General features: G+C 27.6%; 2 protein-coding genes across 2 annotated transcripts in view; one reads left to right on the forward strand and one right to left on the reverse strand.

The window, feature by feature from the left end:
• LOC113363977 (mycosubtilin synthase subunit C) overlaps nucleotides 1–24,476 on the reverse strand; it is a 425,226-nt gene that overhangs the window by 252,871 nt on the left and 147,879 nt on the right. The window lies entirely within an intron of this gene.
• Nucleotides 2,376–8,117, forward strand: LOC113377841 (WEB family protein At5g16730, chloroplastic-like). The gene is made up of 6 exons (XM_026618281.1): nucleotides 2,376–2,384; nucleotides 2,555–3,000; nucleotides 4,733–5,409; nucleotides 6,542–6,742; nucleotides 6,817–6,929; nucleotides 8,052–8,117. The coding sequence occupies exons 1-6, from the start codon at nucleotides 2,376–2,378 to the stop codon at nucleotides 8,115–8,117; spliced, it is 1,512 nt and encodes a 503-aa protein (XP_026474066.1).

Raw genomic sequence — 24,476 nt, forward strand, 5'->3', positions numbered from 1 at the left:
AAAACACGGCAAAATGTGCACGGGTACATTTTGTAATAAATAATTATCATTTTCTAACATTCTCAATAGAAATAAAATTTAGTTGATTTTCGTAAAAGGTCACTCGTATGTCAGATCAGTCGTATTTCTATTTCAGGATTGTATTTCAATACTCACGTCCAATTTAACAATTAAACCAACCCAGATTTTTTAATCTACATTTTATTTCTACCAACTGTTTTACTAAATTTAAATCGTATTGTCGGTGACACAATAGACTTTTATCAGACAGTGAAATTCTTATCTGTGCAAACTGTGTCAAATATTATTGTTGACCTGGTGAATAAATAAGTTGAATAAGTTTCTTATCAGTGTGTAAATATTCTGAATATCAAATTTTTTCGTCTAGGTGAATCCGAATACTTTAAAGACTCTACCTACATATAAACTGACCTATGGCTAAAACTGAACCATGTGTTGCACATTATTCTGATTAATATATAATGATCTATTGTTTTATTTGCATATTTTGCTTTGCAAAACTAATTAAGCTAATTGCAAACCATAAATCGACAGAATAGATACTATATATGAATTGATTGACCATGTGGTCATATATAAGAAATCTCATACAATTTGAGCAAAGTACAAGTAAAGCCAAGCCAAGGCTTTGAGCCACAAGAGCATCTTGGAAAAACTTATATTAAACTAGTTAACAGTGACATTTTGCCTCTAGGCAAGTTGCATGAACATCTCGAAATGTGTATTAATTAACTTAATCAACTGAAATTGAGATTTAGATATTTAGATGAAATTTTCACGTGTACCATGTACGTAGTTCTTGATATTATTTAATGATTTAAATTAATGGTAATATTCTTTACACAACTAGACAAAATTTGTATTACTTATTTTTTTGCTGATTCCAAAAAAATGCCTTTTAAATTTGTGATATTCAAATTTTGACTCATCACATCACAAAAGCGACTATTGACACAGATTTTGACTCATTTTTATCAAATTTTGATGAATTTTTAACTTTTCGAAGGAGTAGTTTATGTTTTCATAAAAAAATTCGATTCGCTAATTTTATGTTTTCTCGACGTTTCAAGCCATTCTGAATCGAATGAGACCAAATTTGGAAAAAGTATGTGTGTGTGTGTGAACAAATTTTTTGCTGTAAATCGACGTTTTCTCAAAAATGGCTGGACCGATTTCAAAAATTTAAACGCCATTCGATGTATCTCGATGGGGACTGGCGTTTTTCAATTTTGTGCAGCGATCGGCCGAGCCGTTTTTTCGTAAATAGCAAAAAAGTGAAAAATTTTTCGTCCACGTTTTAGCCCGCAATTCTGAATCGATTTTGAAAATTCAAAAACCGTTCAAAAGATATTGGTTGGGAATCGTGCTGATTAGTTTTTGGTAGAGATCGGCCGAGCCGTTTTCTCGTAATAAAGTGTTAAAAAAAAAAATCGGCGATTTTTATGAATTTTTTTGACGGTAGATACTATAGTCTTCTAGATCATACTAAAATATTACATCCCTACGACAACTCGTTTAGCTTTTAAAATTCGTCAAAGTTTGCAAAAATTAGTATGGTCTTTTTGCCATTTGTCAAAATTAGAACTTTCATCGACGTTTGCTCAAAAACGCCTGAACCGATTTCAGATGTTTAAAAGCCATATCGATGTATCTCAATGAGCACTATAGTTTGTCAGTTTTGTGAGACGATCTGCCGAGCCGTTTCTTTGTAATTTGGAAAAAAGTGTTAAACCTTTCGTCCACATTTAAGCATATACTACCGAATCGATTTAAAAAAAACAAAAACTGTTCGAAAGATATTAGTTGGGAATGGTACTGATTAGTTTTAGGTGAACATCTACCGAGCCGTTTTCTTGTAACTGTTGAAAAAAAAAATTTAAGCCGATTTTCATGGAACTTTTTTTGGTGATATATATCATGGTCTTATAGAAATATTATGGCCTTACGCCAAGTAGTTTAATTTAAAAAAAAAATGTGTAGTTTTTTTTTGACGTTTGTTAAAATTAAAATTAGATGATTTACTTGGTATAACGATAAATTACATGGTCTTAATGAATATACTAAACCATTAACGTCTTACGGAAACTGCTTCAATTATAAAAATTATTGATTTTTGAAGATTTGCTTTTAGAAAATACTCCGAGTCAAAGTGTTCGTTCGTTTGCAATTATGTATAATAAATTTACTGGAATACGTTTAATCACTCATAAATTAATTTATTGTTTATTGATTAAGTTGATTAATTACACATATCGGGAAGTTCATGTAACTTGCCTCAAGGCTAAATACCAAACCAACTAGTTACAATTATGTATACTTAAAATAAGTACACCAAATTAAAAATGAAATATAATATGACTGATGTAAGCAAAAGTAATAATGAAACTCACAAAAGATAAATTGTACTTCTTAGAACTTCATTATCTTTGATATAGTTAATGAAAGCAAAATGAATTTCCAATAATATAGAAAGTCTTTACTTATTTCTACTATTTTTTAATTATGTATTTATTACATCATCTATCTCTTCCAGCCAAGACAGCCAATCCCTAATCTCCCCGAGGCAACCATAACAAAAAGCCCAGAATGTTCCATCCCTCGACTGCCATCCAGCAGCAAACACTATTGGTGGTATGCGCCTCGCGCCAAAAAAGTCGACGCCAAACCAAGTGAAACCGAATCTACCTCCAAATATGCCCCAATACGATACCACGGTTCCGAACAAGAAATTCAAACAACCAATTTGGACACCTATCCATCCCTCATTCGATATTTCGATGAGGATTTACCCGAAGATGACGAGAAATCGGAGTCTATAAAATCTAGGAGCAATGAAGAGAGAGTGCCTTACAGGATTGGGAAAAGTTTGACGTTTCATAAGGACGTTGCAGTGGGTCAGTCTTCTGAAGATGTTTCGGTCAGGGATGATATGGAGTTGATTTTTGATGATTGGCATGCTCACGAAAAGGAATATGAAAGGTGAGAGTAAATTATATTCATATGTCAATATGACTGGACCTCAACATCCATTTTGTAGCGGATGTCAGCAAAAATACCAGTACTAGATATCATGCTAAAATTTACAATTTAAAATGCAGCAATGGCTCATCTGCTTAATAATCTATAAGAAAGCCTATAAGAAAACTACACAAGAAACAATAGACTTAATGTAAAAAAATGTTTTCTATAGTCAATTGCTTGTTGGAGCAAATACTACAATTTGTTTTCTTTTTTTTTTTTTTTTATTTGTAATTTATTTTTATTTATTTCTTTAATATTACTTTTCTTTTTTTTTATTTATTTCTGAGTTTATTAATATTTTTTTATTATTATGTGTAATTTAGCCATATAACTTATAGAGTTCTCTCAATAACACTGATTGTTATATAATTGTGAGCTGTACCCGCTCACACTTTTTATTAAAAATTTGAACAACTAGTGGTGCATGTCATCGTGCCTTAAGGCAAATTGCTGGAACTTCCCGTACCGTAATAAACTATTTGAGAAATTTTAAATGTTTTCAAATATATTGTTACAAATACTGTAACTTTTATTATTTTTGCTATCTTGGTATATCTCAGCAAATCAAATGTAAATCATAAATCAATTTATCTCCAGAACATTAACAATCGTCATTTCATTTCAAATTCAATTTAAAAAAAAAAAATAGTTGCCTAATTTGCACAAAATTGAAAAAGTTTTTGAATTTTTAATCCAAAATTACAAAAATATTTGTTGAAAAAAAAATATAAACAAAATTTTTTTTTCCAAAAGCAATTATTTTGTTAAAACATGCAAAAAGTTCTTTGAATCATTCAAATCGAACGCCTTGTTCACTCAAAAACTGCTATTTTTTGCACATTTAGCTCTGTATCTTCTAAATGGCGGCACCTGTCTTTGCCAAAAACTAATCACCTCTTTTACCAATCATTACAAATTGAATGCTTTTTAGATCATTCAAATCCGATACTCCGTTCTCTCAAAAACTCGATTTGTTTTTTCTGCACGTTTTGCTCCGTATCTCCGTGACGGCTGGACCTGCCTTTGCCAAAAACTAACCAGCACATCTCCCTACCAATAGGGATCGAATGTTTTTTAAACCATTCAAATCGGTTGATCCGTGCGCCCGAAAACGTGGACAAAAATGCGGACATACAAAACACACATACACACACACATTCATTTTTTCTGAGGTATGCCAGTAAAATGTTCAGAAACCTTCAAAACGTCGAGAAATGCAAAAATTTTCATTTTCGATTTTCGGCCCATTACTATAACTACCCTACGGGAAGTTAAAAATTGAACAAAAAAAATTAAAAATAGTTTTCGTGGCGTCCAACCACTACCACTTGGCTTCAATCAAAATATCCGAAAACCTATCCGGAGATTCCTGATAATTTCCCAAATTTTCTTAAACGTATGGTTTATGAAAGCATAACAATTAAACACACACAGACATACATGCATACATCAGTTTTCATATATATAAATAATATAGAATTTACAAGTGATAGTTGATGTTTTTTGTATTATCAAAAATTGAATGAAATATAAAAATATTAAAGAATGTGTAGAATATAAGTAACTGTTTTTGAAATTGCACTGAAGATGAGGCATACCAGAGTCTCGAAACGCCTGTGTGTGTGTTAAAAATCTGAGTGTTATATTGTTCATATTTAACATTTAATATAAATAATATGTTTATTTTTAGATACTCCAGAACACGCGACAGAACATTTTCCATGGACGGTAAAATCGAAAAGTTACCCAAAAGAAAAGACAAACATATGGACGAGATCAGACAAGTCGTCAATAAACTGATATCTGAAGCCATTGATGACAAAATGGCAGAAATTTCAAGTTCCATAACAATGCTTACGCAAACATCTTCAGATGCACTTGAAAATTTTACAGAAATCTTGGGAACTAAGAAAGAAATTAGGCTGAAACCTGTTGAAGTCCCAGAGGGCGAGGAAAAACCAGAGAGGAAAGTTGAATCAGAAGATGTCGTAAAATCTGAAGAACCGAAAGACGACTCAGTACCAAAAGATTTAGAACCAAAAGATGTCTCAAAACCAAAAGATGAATCTGAACCAAAAGATACCACAGAACCAAAAGATGTTCCACAACCTGAAGTCGATTCTCTAGGGCCAAAAGTTACCAAATCAAGAAAGTTTGTGATACCTGAAAGGCTACAAGATATACCAGAACCCAAAATTTTTGAACCAGATCTCGAAAATGTGTCTGAAACAACTGATACTACCCAGGACGATCTAAAAACTAGAATAAGCACTGATATCCAAACTGAACTTATTCAAAACTTAGATAAAAATCTGCAAAAAGATTATGAGAAAAGTACAAAAATGCCTCAGGAAACCAAAATGCCAGGTAAGAATATTTATGTTACTTTCAATTTAGTAATGGTAATAATTAGGGTTTAAACAAAAACCGACATTTCAGAAAACCGGTTTTTGAATTTTATATAGAAAATGAATTTTTGCTCGAATATCCTGTAATTTATCCGCAAATTTAGTGTAATTTAGAGCAGTATTTGACCGAATTTATTTATTGTTCAATTTCATGGATAGTAAACAAAATTATTTAAATTTTAATTAGAAGAACTGAAAAATAATAGTTTATCTTGATTAAATAACTTTGAAAATAATTATTCGTTATTCATGCATCATTTTCACATATGAGAATAAAAATATTTTTATGATAGTAAAAAGAAAGTTTTCGAATAAATAAAAATAATACATTTTTAAATAAGAATAATACATTTTTAAATAAAAAACTTTCATTGAATTAAAAAAAATTAAAAAATATTTGATATATGTTGATACATACTTTTTAATATCAATTTTAATTTTAAAAACAATTATGCTAAACTCCAGCATTGTCTGTTCCGAGCAATTTTAATTAATTAATTTTAAACATTCTAATTGTTTTTTTGTTTAATAAAATATGATTTGAAAAAACTGAGAACGTCTATCGAATTGCTACTTAGACGTGTCCTTTTTTGTTTATTCACAAAATTTTCTGAAATAGAAAATACTCTCATACTTGCGACCAAATTATGCTTAATTATTTTTAAAGCCTGATATAGTAATTCTAAATTTTTGTTCTTTAATTTGTGACTTCTAGGGTTCAAAACTCTTTTTTTAAGTTTTTTAAGTAGAGGAAGTTACTTCTTCAAGAAGAAGTCACACTGATTGAAATTAATATTTGGTATTTAAATAAATTTAAACTAATTTAAATTAATATGAACAAAACCTTTCTGGGAACCATTGCAGACTGATAAGATATAAAATGCTATTGTACAATATGAATGCTTGATATGATTTCAAGGATCAAAACGCTCCCATCTATCTTTATTTGGATATATTTATCATTTTCCGTTTATACAGTGAAAACCGACTTTTTTCACTAAAAAACCGGTTTTCGAATTCCATAATTTTCGCCAAAAAACGGTTTTTGAAAACCGACAAACCCTGGTAATAAACAAAATTATTTATGACAGACGAAAATAAAGTCAAACCCGAAAAAAGTGTTGAAGAAAAATTCAAACAAAATATAGAATTAGACAAGAAACCACCTACAGATGCTCCGAGTACTTCAAGACCACCAAGAGTGTCTTTTGCTGAAGCAAAAGTTGAAAAGAAGAAGACTGAGTCTTCGACTTCAATTTCGGAGAAATCTGACAACGTGTCTTTGGACGATTGTAAGAAATTCTATTTAAAATATATAAATTACATATTGAAGTAATTTTACATTCAGGATTTTATAATTTTTCAGTCGGAGATGATCCTGAAACGTTACTTGCTCCTCCAACTGGTACTATGCCAACTAAAGCCCTTAATTTGACCTGGGATGGTTTGAGAAGATTTGTGAAGAAACGTATTGAAGGGGTAAATATGATTACTTACTTTTTCAACTTCCCGAAGGAGAGTTTATATTTTCATAAAAACAACGATTCGTGGAAAAAGTATGTGTGTGAGTATGTGTATGAGAACCGATTTTTGTCGTAAATCGATGTTTTATCAAAAACGGCTGAACCGATTTCAAACATTTAAAAGCCTTTTGATGTATCTCAATGAGGACTATCGTTTCTCAGTTTTGAGCGACGATCGGTCTAGCCGTTTCTTTGTAATCTGGGAAAAAGTGTTAAATTTTTCGTCCACATTTAAGCTCATACTACCGAATCGATTTTGAAAAATCAAAAACTGTTCAAAAGATTGGGAATGACACTGATAAGTTTTAGGTGAAAATCTACCGAGCCGTTTTCTTGTAATTAACTGTTGAGAAAAAAATTAAAGCCGATTTTTATGGAATTTTTTTGGCGATATATATCATGGTCTTATAGAACTTACTGAAATATCACGGCCTTACGACATGTAGTTTAATTTTAAAAATTCATCAACGATTAAGAAAATGAGTAGTATTTTTGACGTTTGTTAAAATTAAAATTAGTGGATTTACTTGGTATAACGATATAGTACTTGGTCTTAATAAACATACTAAACCATTAAATCTTACGGAAACTGAGTCAATTATAAAAATTTTTGATGAAAAATTTGCTTTTAGAAAGTACTCCGAGTTAACGTGTTCGTTAGTTTTCAATTATATGTAATAAATCCACTCATAATACTTTTAATCACTCATAAATTAATTTATATTTTATTGAATAAGTCGATTATTTACACATATCGGGAAGTTCATGTATCTTGCCTCAAGGCAAAATACCATCACTAACTAGTTTACTATTATTTTACCTGCACATATACATTCATTCATTTAATTTTTTTAATTTATCTGAAAACTGTCCCTTAAGAATGCTTTTGTCATTTTTTGTCTCTGATTTTCTCAAAGTATTTGTAAAGTCTAAAATTGTAGTTGTCGTGGAAGCAAAAAATTCTATTGTATAAGATTGTTATTTCTTTTAAAATAATTTATTTTGAAATATCTAACAAATTTCTGAATTGTTTCTCAATTAATATTTGATTAAAAAATTTCATTATTTTCATTTTCAGGAAATTACGAAACCTAAAGATCAGCCTGAAGATGACAAGAATAAACAAGACAAAAAGGATAAATAATCGATATTAATTTTAAATAACGAAATAATTTAATTTATAACTTATTATATGTATATATGATCAATAGATGCTAATAACAAATTACATTGTAAAAATTAAAAAACAACAAACAAAACTCCTACAAAATATAAATCTATGAGATAAACATAAATATAAATCTAATGAGATTATTTTGGGAACGTTTGCATTTATCATCGAATATATATTATGATTCTCAAGAAGTGTATTAATTATCATAATTATTATGTTTTTACTGGTAGAAGTTATTTCACATTTATCATTGGCAAAACTTGGCAGTTATGTTATAGAAGAAATTTTAATTATAGTTTGCATTAATGATATTTACATATAATAATTATGCTATGTAGGTTACTTCAATTTACTAACATTGATATGTCATGAAAAACTCGAAGACTTATGACAACTATATAATTCTATATAAGAATTAAGTATTAGAGATAAAATAGTAATAATAAATCTTTTGTTTGTAAATGTTTTGTTTAAATTTAATATTGAATGAGAAATCACGCTATATATAAAGAAAAAGGTTCACATAACTTGATGAAGATCGAATTCTAAAAATTGCATGCATTGATATTTTTACTTGTCATATCTTCTAGTAATCATGTAGTTTTTTTCCACTTTGTAAAATATTTTTTTGGAAATTAACATGCTGTTTGATGACACACATACAGTGTCGAAACGTACATGATACATAGTTATTTATTTAGCTTAAAAATATACATTTCAAGAATATATCTTATATATAAAATTCTGTACTGTACGCGTGTACGATTTGATACTTCTCCTAAACTATTATTCGGATTAAAACTATACTAACTAAAACTATACTAAACTAAAACTATAGTGATATTGTAGAAATAAATGACAAACATAATAAGAAACCACTTATCATTGTTTGACGTTCAAAACATTTGAATCTGCAAGAAATGACAATTCACTTCAAATTTAAATTTAGCTGAAATTTATGAGCCTAGAAAATAAAAAGCAACTAATATATCGTACGAGATTATGAAAATTATAGACTGAATTATTGAAGCAATTAAAAATTTGGAACTTTTGAATTGTAGACGTTGGTACAGGACAAAGTCTGCTGGGTCATCTAGTATATATATATATATACATATATATATATATATATATATTTACATTTGATATATTCAAAGTGTGTTTAATTACACGTATTATTTTCCGATAAATCACGATTTTGATGAAACCTCGTTTTACGCTTCAGAATCGTTCATAATAATTACATGATGTCAAATTGTGTAAATTCCATGACTAAATCTTGATTAGTGCCGTTAATTGTCGATTAGAAATATTACGAATAATATGACATTATATTCGTGAATTACAGCATTTAGGTTTATTTTTAGGTTTTTATTTTTTTTTTAATGAAACTAACGAGTATTGTATCATTTTGAAATCCTGATTAAATGTGCTAATTTTTTGATAAAACTTGTCAATACACTTTAGTTCATTTTTTTACAGGAGGGCGGCTTCTCAAAGTAGGACAATTTTGAAAATTTTAAATTCAAAGTTTAACAAACAGTCATATTTTTAGAAACTTTGAGCAATTGTGTCATTATTTTTGACTATGGTACTGAAAATGTTATGTACGGTAATGATTTCAAAGTTTATATTAATGAAATTAATAAAAATTAACCACAATAACCGAAAAATAGTCACAATTTCACCGAAACTCTAGGTTGTACTTACAATTTAGAAGTCCATAATTTTCAAATAGCATTAAAAAAAAATCCCAATTTTTTTCAATGATAGGTACAATCAATTCTGCCTACTTTGCGTTGAGTTCTGGAATACTCTGTATATACAATTAAAATTGTTTGAAGAAAAAGTAGGCTTTATATTCAAAGATCATTTTACTTAAGAGTAAATAACAATGAAAAACAGTAAGTGTTTTGGTTTTTAGCTTAAACCCAACATTTCGGACATAGATTTAAAAAAACTATCGGTTAAAAAGCACTAGTATAAAATTCATACTTCAAATTTTGAATAAAACACACTTGTAATAAAAATTCTTTTCAGAATTTCCAACCTATATAAGTTCATCAAGATTATTTTACAAGTTTTATGTAAAATTACTCAAAATTATTTTGCAAAGTTGCACAAAATCATAACACAAGTTTTCATATTATCTATCTATCTATCTAATATCTATCTAATTTTCATAAGAACTATAACTTTTAATATGTAGATGTTTCTTTCCATTCAAATAAGCACTGAAGATGAGTCAAACCAAGACTCGAAACGTATGGTGTTTTGGAAAAGACACATTTGTATTAATTTTTTTTATTTTCATATGGATTCCTAAAAAACCTATATATATATACATATGTGTGTGTGTATGTTTGTAAATCGTCGCGTGGTCCAACGGGTCAACAGAAATGAACTCTATGATTATTTAGCAATTATCAAATCATTAATTTTAGCGCTATTTTTAAATCAAACAATTACGTATGTACTCGGAATTTAAATTTAAATAAATTCTGTCTTGTAGAAATGTCACACCTTAGTATTGCAACTTACTATATAAATATCGATGTAAAAATCGTCATCTAACTAATTTAAAAACGAACTATAAATTGTTTGTCAAATAAAATAGGCCGAAATAATCGATCATTTTTTATTTCTCAAATTTATCTTCTACTCGGTATGCGAAATTGCATTCGTTTTTAAAAATCGCATTTCAATAAATCGTTCCGTTTCTAGAATTGTTGGAATTTTTCAATATAGCAGAAATGCATCCAGGTTTTTTCCCATCAAATTTTTCCTGCATTTCACATCAAGAATTTTCCAGGAAAAAACATTCGATGAGAGTATTGGATGGCGATGTATGATATCCAAAGGTATTTTTATTTATTAATAGTCCAATGCAAGCAAAAAGTAATTACGGGGTATTTAGATAGTTTTAGAATCTGTGGTATTATTATTAATTCAGTGCAATAGCTAGTTTAATATGTCGATACGAAAATTTGTTACAGATATTTCTATGAATATTTTAACATCATGGCATGCAGTAAGTTATATACATTGTATGCAACTAGTTTGTGAATTGCTGAATATTTGATACGGAGTGTAAATTGTTAATTAATTTCCCGTAGAGCAAGTTATAGTAATCGCAAAAAATCGAAAATGAAATTTTTTTGCATATTTTTACGTTTCAAAACCTCCTGAACATAATAAATTATGATGATGCCAATAGATGAACTCATATAAATATATGATAAAAAAACGAAATAAAAACTCACCATTTAAAAAAACAACGTTTTTTTACGAGATTTGCAATTACTTATTATATTATTATAAATACTGTAACTTTCATTATTCACATTTTATAGATAAAATATAATCAAGGGTAGTTATAATAAAAGATCTTGTCTCATATTTCTAAGAACTATATATAAACTGAATTGGAAAGATATTTATCTCAAGTATATAAGTGAGCTTTAGAATTTTATCTAAAATTAAAAAATTAAACCCAGAATTATTTTCGATTTTCAGAAATATTTTTTTTTTTGCCTGACTTCTCCAAAATAATTGTTTCGTTAATACAAGCTAAAGGGCTTTTAAATCATTAAAATCGGACGGTTCTTTCTCTCAAAAATTGCAATTTATCGCACATTTTACTCCGTATTACCGAAAAGACTGGACCTGCATTTGCGAAAAACTAATCACCACTTCTCCCTACTAATAAAAAATTAATGTTTTTTGAATCATTCAAATCGGAAAACCGTGCGCCCAAAAACTTGAACGAAAAATTGTATCAATTCCAAAATGTTCTACACATTTTTGGATTTCTTTAGAAAAATTTGAATGGATACAATTTTTCGTTCAAGTTTTCGTGCGCACGATTTAACTACTAAAATGTAAATTTTACGATTACTATAACTTACCTAACTGCAGTTGCAAGAGGGTCATTGTTTTTTGTATTTGTTTATTAGTCAGAAGGCCGAAAGTTTTTGAAATATTGATAATTAATTTTTATAATAAATATTCAATAACAAGAAAATATTATTCACAATATTTGAAATAATTGCAATATTTATGATGACGTACCAAATATTCTTCAACGCGATATGGTTCTTGTTTAGGTATAAATTTTTACTTATCATATAAACTTAAAGCAACTGTATTGATTAAACTCTACAAAAAATGCAATATTCATTTATCACACACCCAAGGTATAAAAAACCCAAGCCCAAACATGAAACATAATGCCACAAACATAAAACTGTCCTGATTGTTTCGGCACTTGTATCAGGCGGCTTTTCGACCCGGTTATTTTGGCGCCCGGCTCGACACGCCAGTGTTTGAGGTGCAGAAATTAAATAACCGTGGTAGTCTGAAAATTGCAATAATATCGACATAGACAAAGTATTGCCAACATAGGAACATGGGTTGGTAACCCGTTGGTTGGCTTTACTGTATGTATGGGAAGCAAGTAGACCATGAGTTTTGAGAGAAACAAATGTTCATGGCATTTTGTATAATTTTTATAAGCATAATTTCTAATATATTTTTATAATCATGGAAATATCAATTTATAAATTTATATATTTCTATATTAGTGTGTTTGCAATGAGTATAAATGTATGAATGAAATGGCTAATTAAAATAATTAGTTAACTAATGCAAAATATAAGTTTGATGGGTAAAAAACAAATACAATGCTCACTTATCACAAACTATTTTGAAGCATCAAACACAAGCATTAGGTTATTACCACTAACATAATATAAAACTGTATTTTTCGGCTTCAACAGGCGACGACGATGGCCCGGTTGCTTTGGCGCCCGGGTCGACACGCCTTTGAGATGCAGAAACTAACTAACCGAGATAGACTGAAAATTACCATAAAATCGACTTCGCTGATCCATAGACAAAGCTGCATTGAAAGGATAGATATTATATTGACGAAGAAAATAAACAGAGAGTTATGGGAAGCTGCTTACAATGGTCATAAAGAAAAACTTTTGAAAGACATATATATTTAGTGTAAACTTTGTTTAGTGCAGTGTTTTTTTATTTTTTTAATATTTCAATCATAAATTTTAATCAAGGTTTTTCATGATTTCTTATACTTAATTATTGTTTATTCAAATCTAATTTAACACGTTAATCGCCACTATATCAAAATTTTAATAATCGGTTGGTAACCCGATGGTTTGCCATACTGTTAATGTGTATGTATAGTGTGTGTATGAGTGTTAGTGTCGTTGATGTGTGTTTTATGTGCATGTATATACATGTTGTGTATGTATGCCATGTGTGTATGTCATGTGTGTTTCTCTATATACTATTCCACAAGTAGGATTCGCCGGTATCTATAGTACATACTACTATCATTCTCTCAACCGGCTTTGGCACCGGCACACGAGTTGGCAGTTTGCATTCGTGCCTCGTAGAGAGCGGACGCATGAGATACGCACTACGCACACGCAAAATTGCCGGCAATTCGCGTAAATATTTGCAAAAAAATTTGTTTTATCTAAAAAAAATAAATGATGAGCATTATATTGATTTGCTTAGTTAAATAAATCTACTGTGTTGTTGTAGAGACACAAATGTTTGACGACAAAATTAAAATAAAGTGAGCAAAATTTATGGTTAAATTATGAATTTTTGTTTTATTTTAAAATTTGTTTGATGTATCACATATATATTTAGTGTCAAGTTTGTTTAGTGCAGTGTTTTTTTATTTTTTTATTTAGTTAGTTAATGAATGTTCTTAATGATTTCTTACACTTAATTATTATTTATTAAAATTGAATTTACCATGTTTAATACCACATGGGCCATGGTATCTTTATTAGATAATTTAGTTAAAAATACTTTAGTGCATCAAAGCAAAAAAAACAAAATTTACTATTTTCTTTGTCAGACATATATGACTAACATGGCTCTATATTTAAACTATTTTCTTCTACCAAATTGGCTTATGTAAAACTTTGTAGCGTCAAACAAATTCAAAATTCTTAATTCTTTCTCTTAAAAAAATCTCAAAAAATAGGGCTTTTATTAATTTTAATAATTAGTTAAGAATCTAAAAAAATTGAAGCATAAAGTAATAAACTCACCAAATTCTTTTTACCATAGTAATTTTGAAATATAATTTCTTATTAATTATTAATTTTGTAATTTATTTTTTTCATAAAACTAATATATTACAGTTTAGTGCAGTGCTTTTTTATTTTTATATATTTCAATAATAATTTTATTTAATGTTTTTAAAGATTTGTTACATATATGACTGACATGACTCTATATTCAAACTATTTTTGTCCTACCAAATTCTGTGCGTCAGACACATATGACTGACATGGCAATCAACGTGTTAATTAAAAATTAATGCATATTATCTATATCTCCAAAATGATAGAGTCTAAAAAACTTTTGGGCAATTAAAGTAATAAAAACACAAAATTTCTTTTTTACCAAACCGTACTTCATTGAAATTTTGCAACCTTATTTTTTAATACATAATTAATTTTTGTAATTGTTTCATAAAAATATATATTGGTTTAGAATTTAGTGTAAATTTAAATCTAAATTCCCAGTGGGTATGAATTTGGTATAAATTTAAATTTTATGTAATAAATTTTATTTTTTAAATTTAAATTTTAAATAATAATTCCTATTTAATTTGATTTGGCTTGTAAGAATTATGTAGCACTTATTAAGAATTTAGTATGAAATTAAATCGAAAGAATAAAAATGTTTAATATAAATTTCAAAGACTAAAATTCGTAATATTTACTAATATTTAAAATTAAATATGAATTATTTTTTTATTAACTTCCCGAAGGAGAAGTTTATGTTTTCATCAAAAAATCCGATTCGCTAATTTTATGTTTTCTCGACGTTTCAAGCCATTCTGAATCGAATGAGACCAAATCTGGAAAAAGTATGTGTGTGTGTGTGTGTGTGTGTGTGTGTGTGAACAGATTTTTTGCCGTAAATCGACGTTTTCTCAATAATGGCTGGACCGATTTCAAAATTTAAAAGCCATTCGATGTATCTGGATGAGGACTAGCGTTTATCAATTTTTGCGCGACGATCAGCCAAGCCGTTTTTTGTAAATAGCAGAAAAGTGAAAAATTTTTCGTCCACGTTTTAGCCCGCAGTTCTGAATCGATCGTGAAAATTCAAAAACCATTCGAAAGATATTGATTGGGAATCGTGCTGATGAGTTGTTGGTAGAGATCGGCCGGGCCGCTTTCTTGTAATAAAGTGTTAAAAAAAATTTTTTCGACGATTTTTATTATTATTTTTTTGACGGTAGATACCATAGTCTTCTAGATCATACTAAAATATTACGACCCTACGACAAATGGTTTAGCTTTAAAAATTCGTCAAAGTTTGCAAAAATTGGTATCGTTTTTTTGGCATTTATCAAAATTAGATCTTTGATCGACGTTTTCTCAGAAACGCCTGAACCGATTTCAGAAATTTAAAAGCCATTTGATGTATTTCGGCGAGGACTATCGTTTGTCAGTTTTGGGCGACGATCTGCCAAGCCGTTTCTTTGTAATTTGAAAAAAAGTGTTAAACTTTTCGTCCACATTTAAGCTCATCCTACCGAACCGATTTCAAAAAATCAAAAACTGTTCGAAAGATATTAGTTGGAAATGATACTGATTAGTTTTAGGTGAAAATCTACCGAGCCGTTTTCTTGTAATTAACTGTTTAAAAAAAAATTTAAGCCGATTTTTATGAAATTTTTTTTAGCGGTATATACCATGGTCTTATAGAATTTACTGAAATATTACGGCCTTACGACAAATAGTTTGATTTTAAAAATTCATCAAAGTTTAAGAAAATAATTAGTTTTTTTTGACGTTTGATAAAATTAAAATTGGACGATTTTACTAGGTATAACGATAGAGTACTTGGTTTTAATGAACATATTAAACTTCTATGGAAACTGGTTCAATTATAACAATTGTTGATTTCTGAAAATTTACTTTTAGAAAATTCTCCGTGTCAAAGTGGTCGCTCGTTTTCAATTAGGTGTAATAAATCCACTAGGAATACTTTAATCACTCATGAATTAATTTAGTTTTTATTGATTAAGTCGATTAATTACACATATCGGGAAGTTCATGTAACTTGCCTCAAGGCTAAATACCAAACCAACTAGTTTTGTATGATTATCAAAATGGATGATACTTCTTAGCCAATATTGCCAATAATAAATCTTCTCTATAATTTAATGCATAAATTATAATTATTATTATTTAAATTATTTATTTATAATATACCGACATCATTTAGCAAATATCAAGATTAATTAAATGAAAACAAAATTTTAAATATTTTAAGCCAAATTACCAATATTTAGTATGATGGGCAATTTTCAAGAAACAATATTTGCAAATTTTTTCAAATATTGGTTTTATTATTATATTTAGTTCAACAATGTTTATCCAAAACATCCAAATTAACATTTTGATATCCATATCTTTCTTCAATTTTTTTTTTCAAGTCTTCGATCATAAAAAATAATTATCGAAGCGTGAAATCCTTTTTTTCAAGGATCTTCTTAGATATATAATACTTTTTTCTTATACTTTATTTTTATTTCTTGGGAAATTCTTATGAGATTTCTTTATAATACCCTTAGTGTTTGAGTTAAAAAAGCATTTTAAATATAATTCTTCTGATCTTTTGTTCAGAACCATAAAAATGATCTATTGTTTACGGTAATTTGAATAATTTGTGCTAACACACCAGATGATTTAAGTTTACACAAAACAATCTAAAAATAAAATGAAAAAGATCAATACGGAAAAAATGGTTTTAGTTAGAAATAAATAAAATTTTAAAACACATAAATAGTATAAAAAATATCAAATTTTCTTAAGTCAATTTTTTTCAAGAATTCAAAATTCTCAAAAATGTCATATTTTTCAAAGTTTTCTACATATTTGAAAGGTTTTATAAAAATTTTAGTTTTTGGTACGGGAAGTTTTATCAATTTGCCTCAAGGCACTATAATGCCATGCACAACTAGTTTTATTATAAAATATATTGATGAATAAAATTCGTTTTAAAATCAGATTGTAATGCAATATAGAAGACATTTAAAAGCTTTCCAAGGAAACCTTTTAGTTTTGCAATTTGTTGCAGAAAATCTTATTCATGACGTTATATAGTATTTCAATTTGTAGTTCCATCGTTTCTGATTTTTAAAAAAAAAATATCAATGATTCTTATATAAATATATTGAAATAAAAATCAGTCAACCACCTTAAAAGAAAACTCTATAATATGAAACTATATAAATCTTTATCATATCATTTTATTTTGATTTTTATTATATTTTCAATTTAATATATAAAAAATATGCCAATTTTATAATTATTTTTTTTAGTATCAGTAATATATCTATATGTATATTAAAAATTTAATTTAAATTATTTATTTTGTTTGAAGGATTTTACTATAAATCAAATTTTACTTAATATTAATACTTAATGTTAATAATCAAATTTTATTTTGATATTAACAACAGGATTCTATTACTTCAAAATATAAATAAATATTTTTTTTTATTTTTTAATTTAATATAATTATCAAAAAAAGAGACTTTTGATATCTCCAAAACATTTATAAAAATATTTATAAATGAAAAATTAAATAAATATTCCTTTTAGAAAATTCTTCATAAATTTTTGGTTTAAGTTAATTAATAATAAATTATTTTATATGTATACACCATTTTTAAAATCAACAGAAAATATTTGTTATATATTGGAAATATTTTTTTTAATACCTTTTAAAAGAATTTTTACTGAATAATATTTGAAATTAAATTAAATTTGTAAACTATAAATTCACGAATAAAAATATTATAGAGCATAAATAGTTTTGACAACAATTTCAAGGCAAAAAATCATTTTTATTGAAATATTAATAATCGATTTTTCTTATAAAAAAATGATATAAAATATGTTTTAAAAGGAATTTTAAAGTAGATGTAAAATTGGAAATATAATTTAGAATTTTTCCATATTACAAGTTTAATTTTTTAGATAGTTAAATTTTTTAAATTTTTCTTTTTTTTCTTTTTAACTAAATTCGTTGACATTTATGAAATTCATACTTTATATTTTGTGAAGTTTTTATATATTAATAAAAAATACAATTACAACTAACTTTCTAGATAAATTTGTTGATGATTGTTTTTTTCAAATGATTTTTTTCCTGTTTCAGCATCTGATTTAAAAAAAAACTTAGTTCAATGTGAACATTTAAGTGAATAAAATTAAAATTATCAAATACTGTGTACTTTTGATTCTGTGATTCTGTGTGATGTGTTAATTCAACTCTAAAAACATTTTTTTTTTTAAATTTTGTTTATCTTTGTAAATGACATCAAAAAGACATGAGCACTACCTAAAAGGTAAGTTAAAGTTTTTTTATAAATACACAAATACCGTAAACATGCATTTTTATGTAATATATTTATTTTGTCTTCCTTAAATATTCCACTAAAATAAATCGTTTTGTTTTTCATTTACGAAACCGTTCTGAATATTATTTTTTTTCCAACCCAATTCCTCCAGAGGAAAACTTTGTCGAAAATTCTTCTTCTCAATTTAATGATGTATACATTTTTAATTTATCTAATTTTATAATCAGATTAAAATAATAGCTTTAAAAATGTAATTTTTTATAAATTTTTACGTTTTAAGGCCTCTTGAAGATTTTGGCATTTTTTAGAGAAAAATTATGAAAGAGTGTGTGCGGATACAATGTTTCGTCATGGTTTTCAAAATTATTAAATTTAAATAATTGAAAAAAAAATAAAGTAAAATTTTTCAAAAATTTCAACATTCTCAAAAATCTAATTATATCCAAATTTTCACAAAATTTTGAAGCTTCACTATTTTTAAATTACATGAAAGTTCCAGTTGGCCCTAAATATAATTTTAAGTGTAGTTAGCATTTTCCTGATATTGCTGATTTCAAAAAATATCACAAATTTTTGACAAATTGTAAAAATAAAAATTTATCAAATATTGAAAGGCCAAACATTGTGTTGCCTTCTAAAATTTTCTAAGAAGTTAATTTTAAATTGCGGTTTCAAATATGAAAATACTGAAAATTTTAAGGAATCGAAATCTAATAGTATCGAAATCGAATCGAATCTCTCTTGAAACCTGAAGTAAGATTATCTAATAGTATGACCAATAATAAAAAGATGATATCCTTTAGTTTTTATCATTTTATCTTTAGTAGTAAAAGATACATTAGCAATTAAACACTTCAAAAAAATCTTATATATTTTATTTACGTAAGATCAAAGCAACATGCACACATTTAAATACTCATACAAACTATGCAATAGGAGATAAACTCTTGTTGAATACAAATATTTGCATAAGGCACAGTCAAAGGCAAAACTCCATCTGTATATTTGGCTATGTACCAACTTTGTTGACGACAAATCAAATTAATTATAATTATGCATTTAAAAGGCCTAGACTTTCCATTTTGTAAAGGATAACTGATAGTTCTTAAGGGGCACAACTAGTGTAACCGCCTAAAAAAAGGTGATTTTTGGGAATTTATATTAAAAAAACTACTTTATTAATCATTTCAAAATTTTAGGAATATATTTATACATGTTTTAAGAATACATAGTAAAATTTTTGAAGAAAACAATTAAATATTTTTTAAGTTATCGTCGATCTCCAACGGCGCGACAAAAAAAGGCCCTTCACTGCTGCAGTGATTCCGGCCCTCTACGTGGATGAAATCTAAAAAAAAAATCTCGTTAAACTAGATAATATTGTCTGTAAAATAAACTACGATAAAGAAATAAAAACAAAAATTGACAAAATGACGACGTTTTTTTTAAAAAAACGAATTTTACCCAAAATTTTGGTCGTTTTTGGACTGCCAAAATTCGATTTTTGATCCGATCAAAAAATCGATAATTCATTTTACGGAGAACTATATATAGTACATGTAAAAAAAAATCGATAGTGATCGGATCATTTGTTTTTGAGTAATCGCTGCAGTAAATTCGGAAAATGCTATTTCGAGAAAAACGCGTTTAAAGATTAAATGATCGTTATACTATATACTATATATATATATATACTCTTCAAATGGCTGTAACTCAAAAACTATTTAAGATATCGATTTAAAATTTTGGTATGTTATTTTTAAACGTATAACCTAACGAAATAGGGAAAAATTGAAAATTCGATTTTTTGAAAATTTCACACTAGTTGTGCCCCTTAAGACATTGGCATCGATACCAAATAATGATATTGTTGCATCTAATACCAAATTTTTCCTACAGAATTGGAACTACTATTCGCCCTTTGTTCCCCATACAATAAGTTGGTCCTAAAACAATGTCTCCTATCTTAATTACCTTGTTTATCCCTTCGATATAAATACATAAGGGAATGGGGGAGGTAAAAATGTCGTGAATGTCAGTGCATTCGTTTCGCTTCACTTAATTGAGTAGCAATTAAATGAAATCTACGATGTCGTTACAAATAAATATAAAGTCGAGCAAATTGGTTCGGCACCGTCTTATTTCTGCAGTCAAATTAGTAGATGGAGAGCTGGTGGAAAATGATAGAAAAATATATTCATGTATAAAAATAGATTTAAGACTAGAGGAAAGATCTTATGCATAGACCTTGAATGAGGTCTATAATCTTAAATCAAGAAGCCTTATTGGCAAAAACTTTGAATCAATGATTGAACAAAACGCCCGATCGCACAGCAAATATATAGCTTATTGACAGTTCGTTACTACCAACTCATACGAAGATAGACCAGTAATATAACATTATCATAACATTTCTATTTTATCAGAAAATTGTCCCCGAAGTTGATTTCGCATAGTAGTATTGCGGTTGAACATTTTTCAAATATGCAAAATAATTTTTAAGAAAGCAAATACAAACTAGTAGAAAGTGGCATATAGCCTTAGGACAAGTGCATGAACTTCTCTAAATGAGTAATAATTGACTTAATCAATAGAAATTAAGATTAAGATATTTAGATGAAATTAAATTAAATCAATCAATCAGCTTTCAATTAAATCTAAACATTGCGATTTCTAATTGAATTTTCTCAAACACATTTGAATTATTTGTAATTAAATTAATTACATTGCACACACATGTGCACTACTAACACACACAATTTTATAACTTAATCACTAAAATAAAATTATGAATGCACATTTTTTTTTTAAAAAAACCTTTTCTTTCAATGAACTTTGTCGACTTCATGAACAATTTATTTGCAAATACAGAACAATTTTTTTTTTTGTTATTATTCATTATTATTTCATTATTATATATGCATAATTTGAAAAATATAATAGAGTCAAACTAAAAATATATAATTTAATCCGCCAAACATATACTGTATCTTCTATTATTTTAATTTTTGGCACATCTCAGCTAGTTTCCGTTTTAAATTTTTGTAATTATATTAATGTCGTAAAATTGAAGCTTTTCATTCCAAATTTTTAATGAATTGACAATATTTGACTAATCACATCACAAAATCAACTTTTGACACAGATTTCGACTATGATATTTTTTCAAGCTTTGATGAATTTTTAAAATTAAACTACTTGCCGTAGAAACGTAAAATTTTAGTATATTCTAGAAGACTGATATCCATCGTAATAAAAAGTTTTATTTTTTTCAACAGTTAACTATGAAGAAACGGCTTGGTCAATCTTTGTCCAAAATGAATAATCTCGACTCCCAAATAATATTTTTCGAAAAACGTGTTCAGAAAATTTTTCACTTCTATGCTAATAATGAAGAAACGGCTCAGCCAATCGTATCAAAAATCTAACCATAGGTAGTGCTTAACAAGTTTCATCGAATGGTTTTTAAATTTTTGAAATCGACTCAACCGTTTTTGGGAAAACGCCGATGGAAGGTCTAATTTTAGCAAACGTTAAAAAACGCTATTAATTTTTTCAAACTTTGATGAATTTTTAAAATTAAATGACTTGTTGTAGAACCGTAATATTTTAGTATGTTCTAGAAGACAATGATATCTTTCGCCCAAAAAAGTTTCATAAAAAATCGTATGAAAAAATATTTCAACAGTTAGTTATAAGAAATTGTGCCATCGAATCATTACCAAAAACTAATTGAGAAGTCGATTCCCAACCAAAACAGTTTTTGAATTTTTAAAATCGATTCAGGATTGAGCTAAAATGTGGACGAATTTTTTGTTCACTTTTCAACTATTCACAAAGAAACGGTTTGGCCGATCGTCGCATAAATCTGATAAACGCAAGTTCTCATCGAAATACATTGAATGGCTTTTAAATTTTTGAAATCGGTTCAGCCGTTTTTGAGAAGACGTCGATTTACTGCAAAAATCTGTTTACACACACATACACACATGCATACCTTTACCAAATCTGGTCTCGGTCGATTCAGAATGACTTGAAACGTCGAGAAAACAAAATTAGCGAATCGGATTTTTTGATGAAAACAAACTCATTCTTTATAAATACAACCAAGACAAATATGATAAAACAACATAACTAATGTTTCTCCTATGTTTCCCCTTTGTGAGGGAAACATCATACCCTAATATTCCCTTTTTACACCAGCTCTTCGTCTAATTTTCTTATCCTTTTCCATTGCAATCAAAATAGGCTATGCAGTTATTTTACGATACATTTATGGTCGAATCATCAACTAACTCTATCCACTATAAGAGAACTAATGAAGGCGCATCTTGATGGCATTGTAAATTAGTCCTGGATAAACATTTAGAATAACATATTATTATGTCTTCATAAACAAGACAGGAGATGTGCATTATAGTAAGCAAAATCGACTGAGGGAAATTGGATAGAGGAAAAAAATACTAAATTACTAAAATAAATACTAAAATACTACATAGTAGAATATCAATGTATTTAAACAAAAAAATTGAATCAATCCTATATAAAAAATATTTTGTTATAAATGCATCTTTTAAAAAAATCTCTACAATTATGAAAACCAGAATTGAACTAACTCCGCCTTTTTTTAAATAAATTCGACGACTTCTTTAAAAATTCTTTGCAAATACAGAACAATTTTTATTTCCTATTATGCATGCATAAGTTAAAAAAATTATTTTCTCAACTAAATTATATAATTTTATCTGTTGACTGTATCTTATATTATTTTAATTTCAGACAATCCCAGCAATTATCTTTTTGGCAATAATAATGTAAACATTACATTTTTCTTGTATTTTATATTCTAATATTATCTAGGCTCAGAATGTCAGCTAAATTCAAATTTCAAGTGAATTGACATTTCTAGCAGATGACAGTTCTTAGGTGTCAAAATGTTTTTAAAGCATTTTTTCCATTCATTTCTACGTCATCACTATAGTTTTGAAATTCATTGCATCGTAAAAAAATTCCTTGACAAACTCCAAAAAGATTTATCAAAATCCGAATAATCGTTCAGGAGAAGTATCAAATCATACACCCGTACAGATAAATTTTATATATAAGATATATAAGATAATAAAATATATCGTATATAAAACAGTTGTGTACAGAATGTCGGTCAATTTGTTATTTATACTTTATTTAAATGCACCGCATCTGGCTTCATATGATATCTTTCTGAATTCATGAAAAATGTAAACATAAATCGAATATAAATAAAATTTAGTTAATAATTAATAATAATCAATGTAGTATATTTTAATTTTTGTCCAGAAAGGTAATTTAAATTAATGTTCTTGGATTTATATCAAAGGAATTAACGATTTTTTAATATCTAATGCAGCTTCTGAAAATCTTCTTTAGCTTAACTGCCAACTTTCCTGACTGATATTCGATGTTAATTTTCTTGATATCATTAGATAATCTTCCTGATATCCTTTGTCAATATTTCTAAAATCCTCTGTCAATCTTTCTGATATTCCCTTACAATCTTTCAGATACCATCTACCATATCTTCTTGACATTCTTCACCCATCTTGTTGATATCCTCAGATAATTTGGTATTAACTGACAATCTTCTTGATATTTTCAGCCTTCATTATTTTCATATTATTCGCCAAGCTTTTTGATATCCTCAGTCAATATTCCTTATTTTCTATGATACTTTTTCTGATACCCTATGCCAATATTGCTGATAATGTTTCTGACATACTCTGCCAATCTTCCTAATATCCTTTACTAATCTTCCTGATACACTCTGCCAAACTTCCTGACATCCCTTGCCAATTTTTATGATATTCTTTGATAATTTTTTTGATATTCTAAGTCAATCTTTATAATATCATCTGCCAAAC

This window comes from Ctenocephalides felis, unplaced genomic scaffold, assembly GCF_003426905.1.
Source record: "Ctenocephalides felis isolate EL2017-DRISC unplaced genomic scaffold, ASM342690v1 CF-g0.4_SCAFFOLD_00845, whole genome shotgun sequence".
NCBI classification, from domain to species: domain Eukaryota; kingdom Metazoa; phylum Arthropoda; class Insecta; order Siphonaptera; family Pulicidae; genus Ctenocephalides; species Ctenocephalides felis.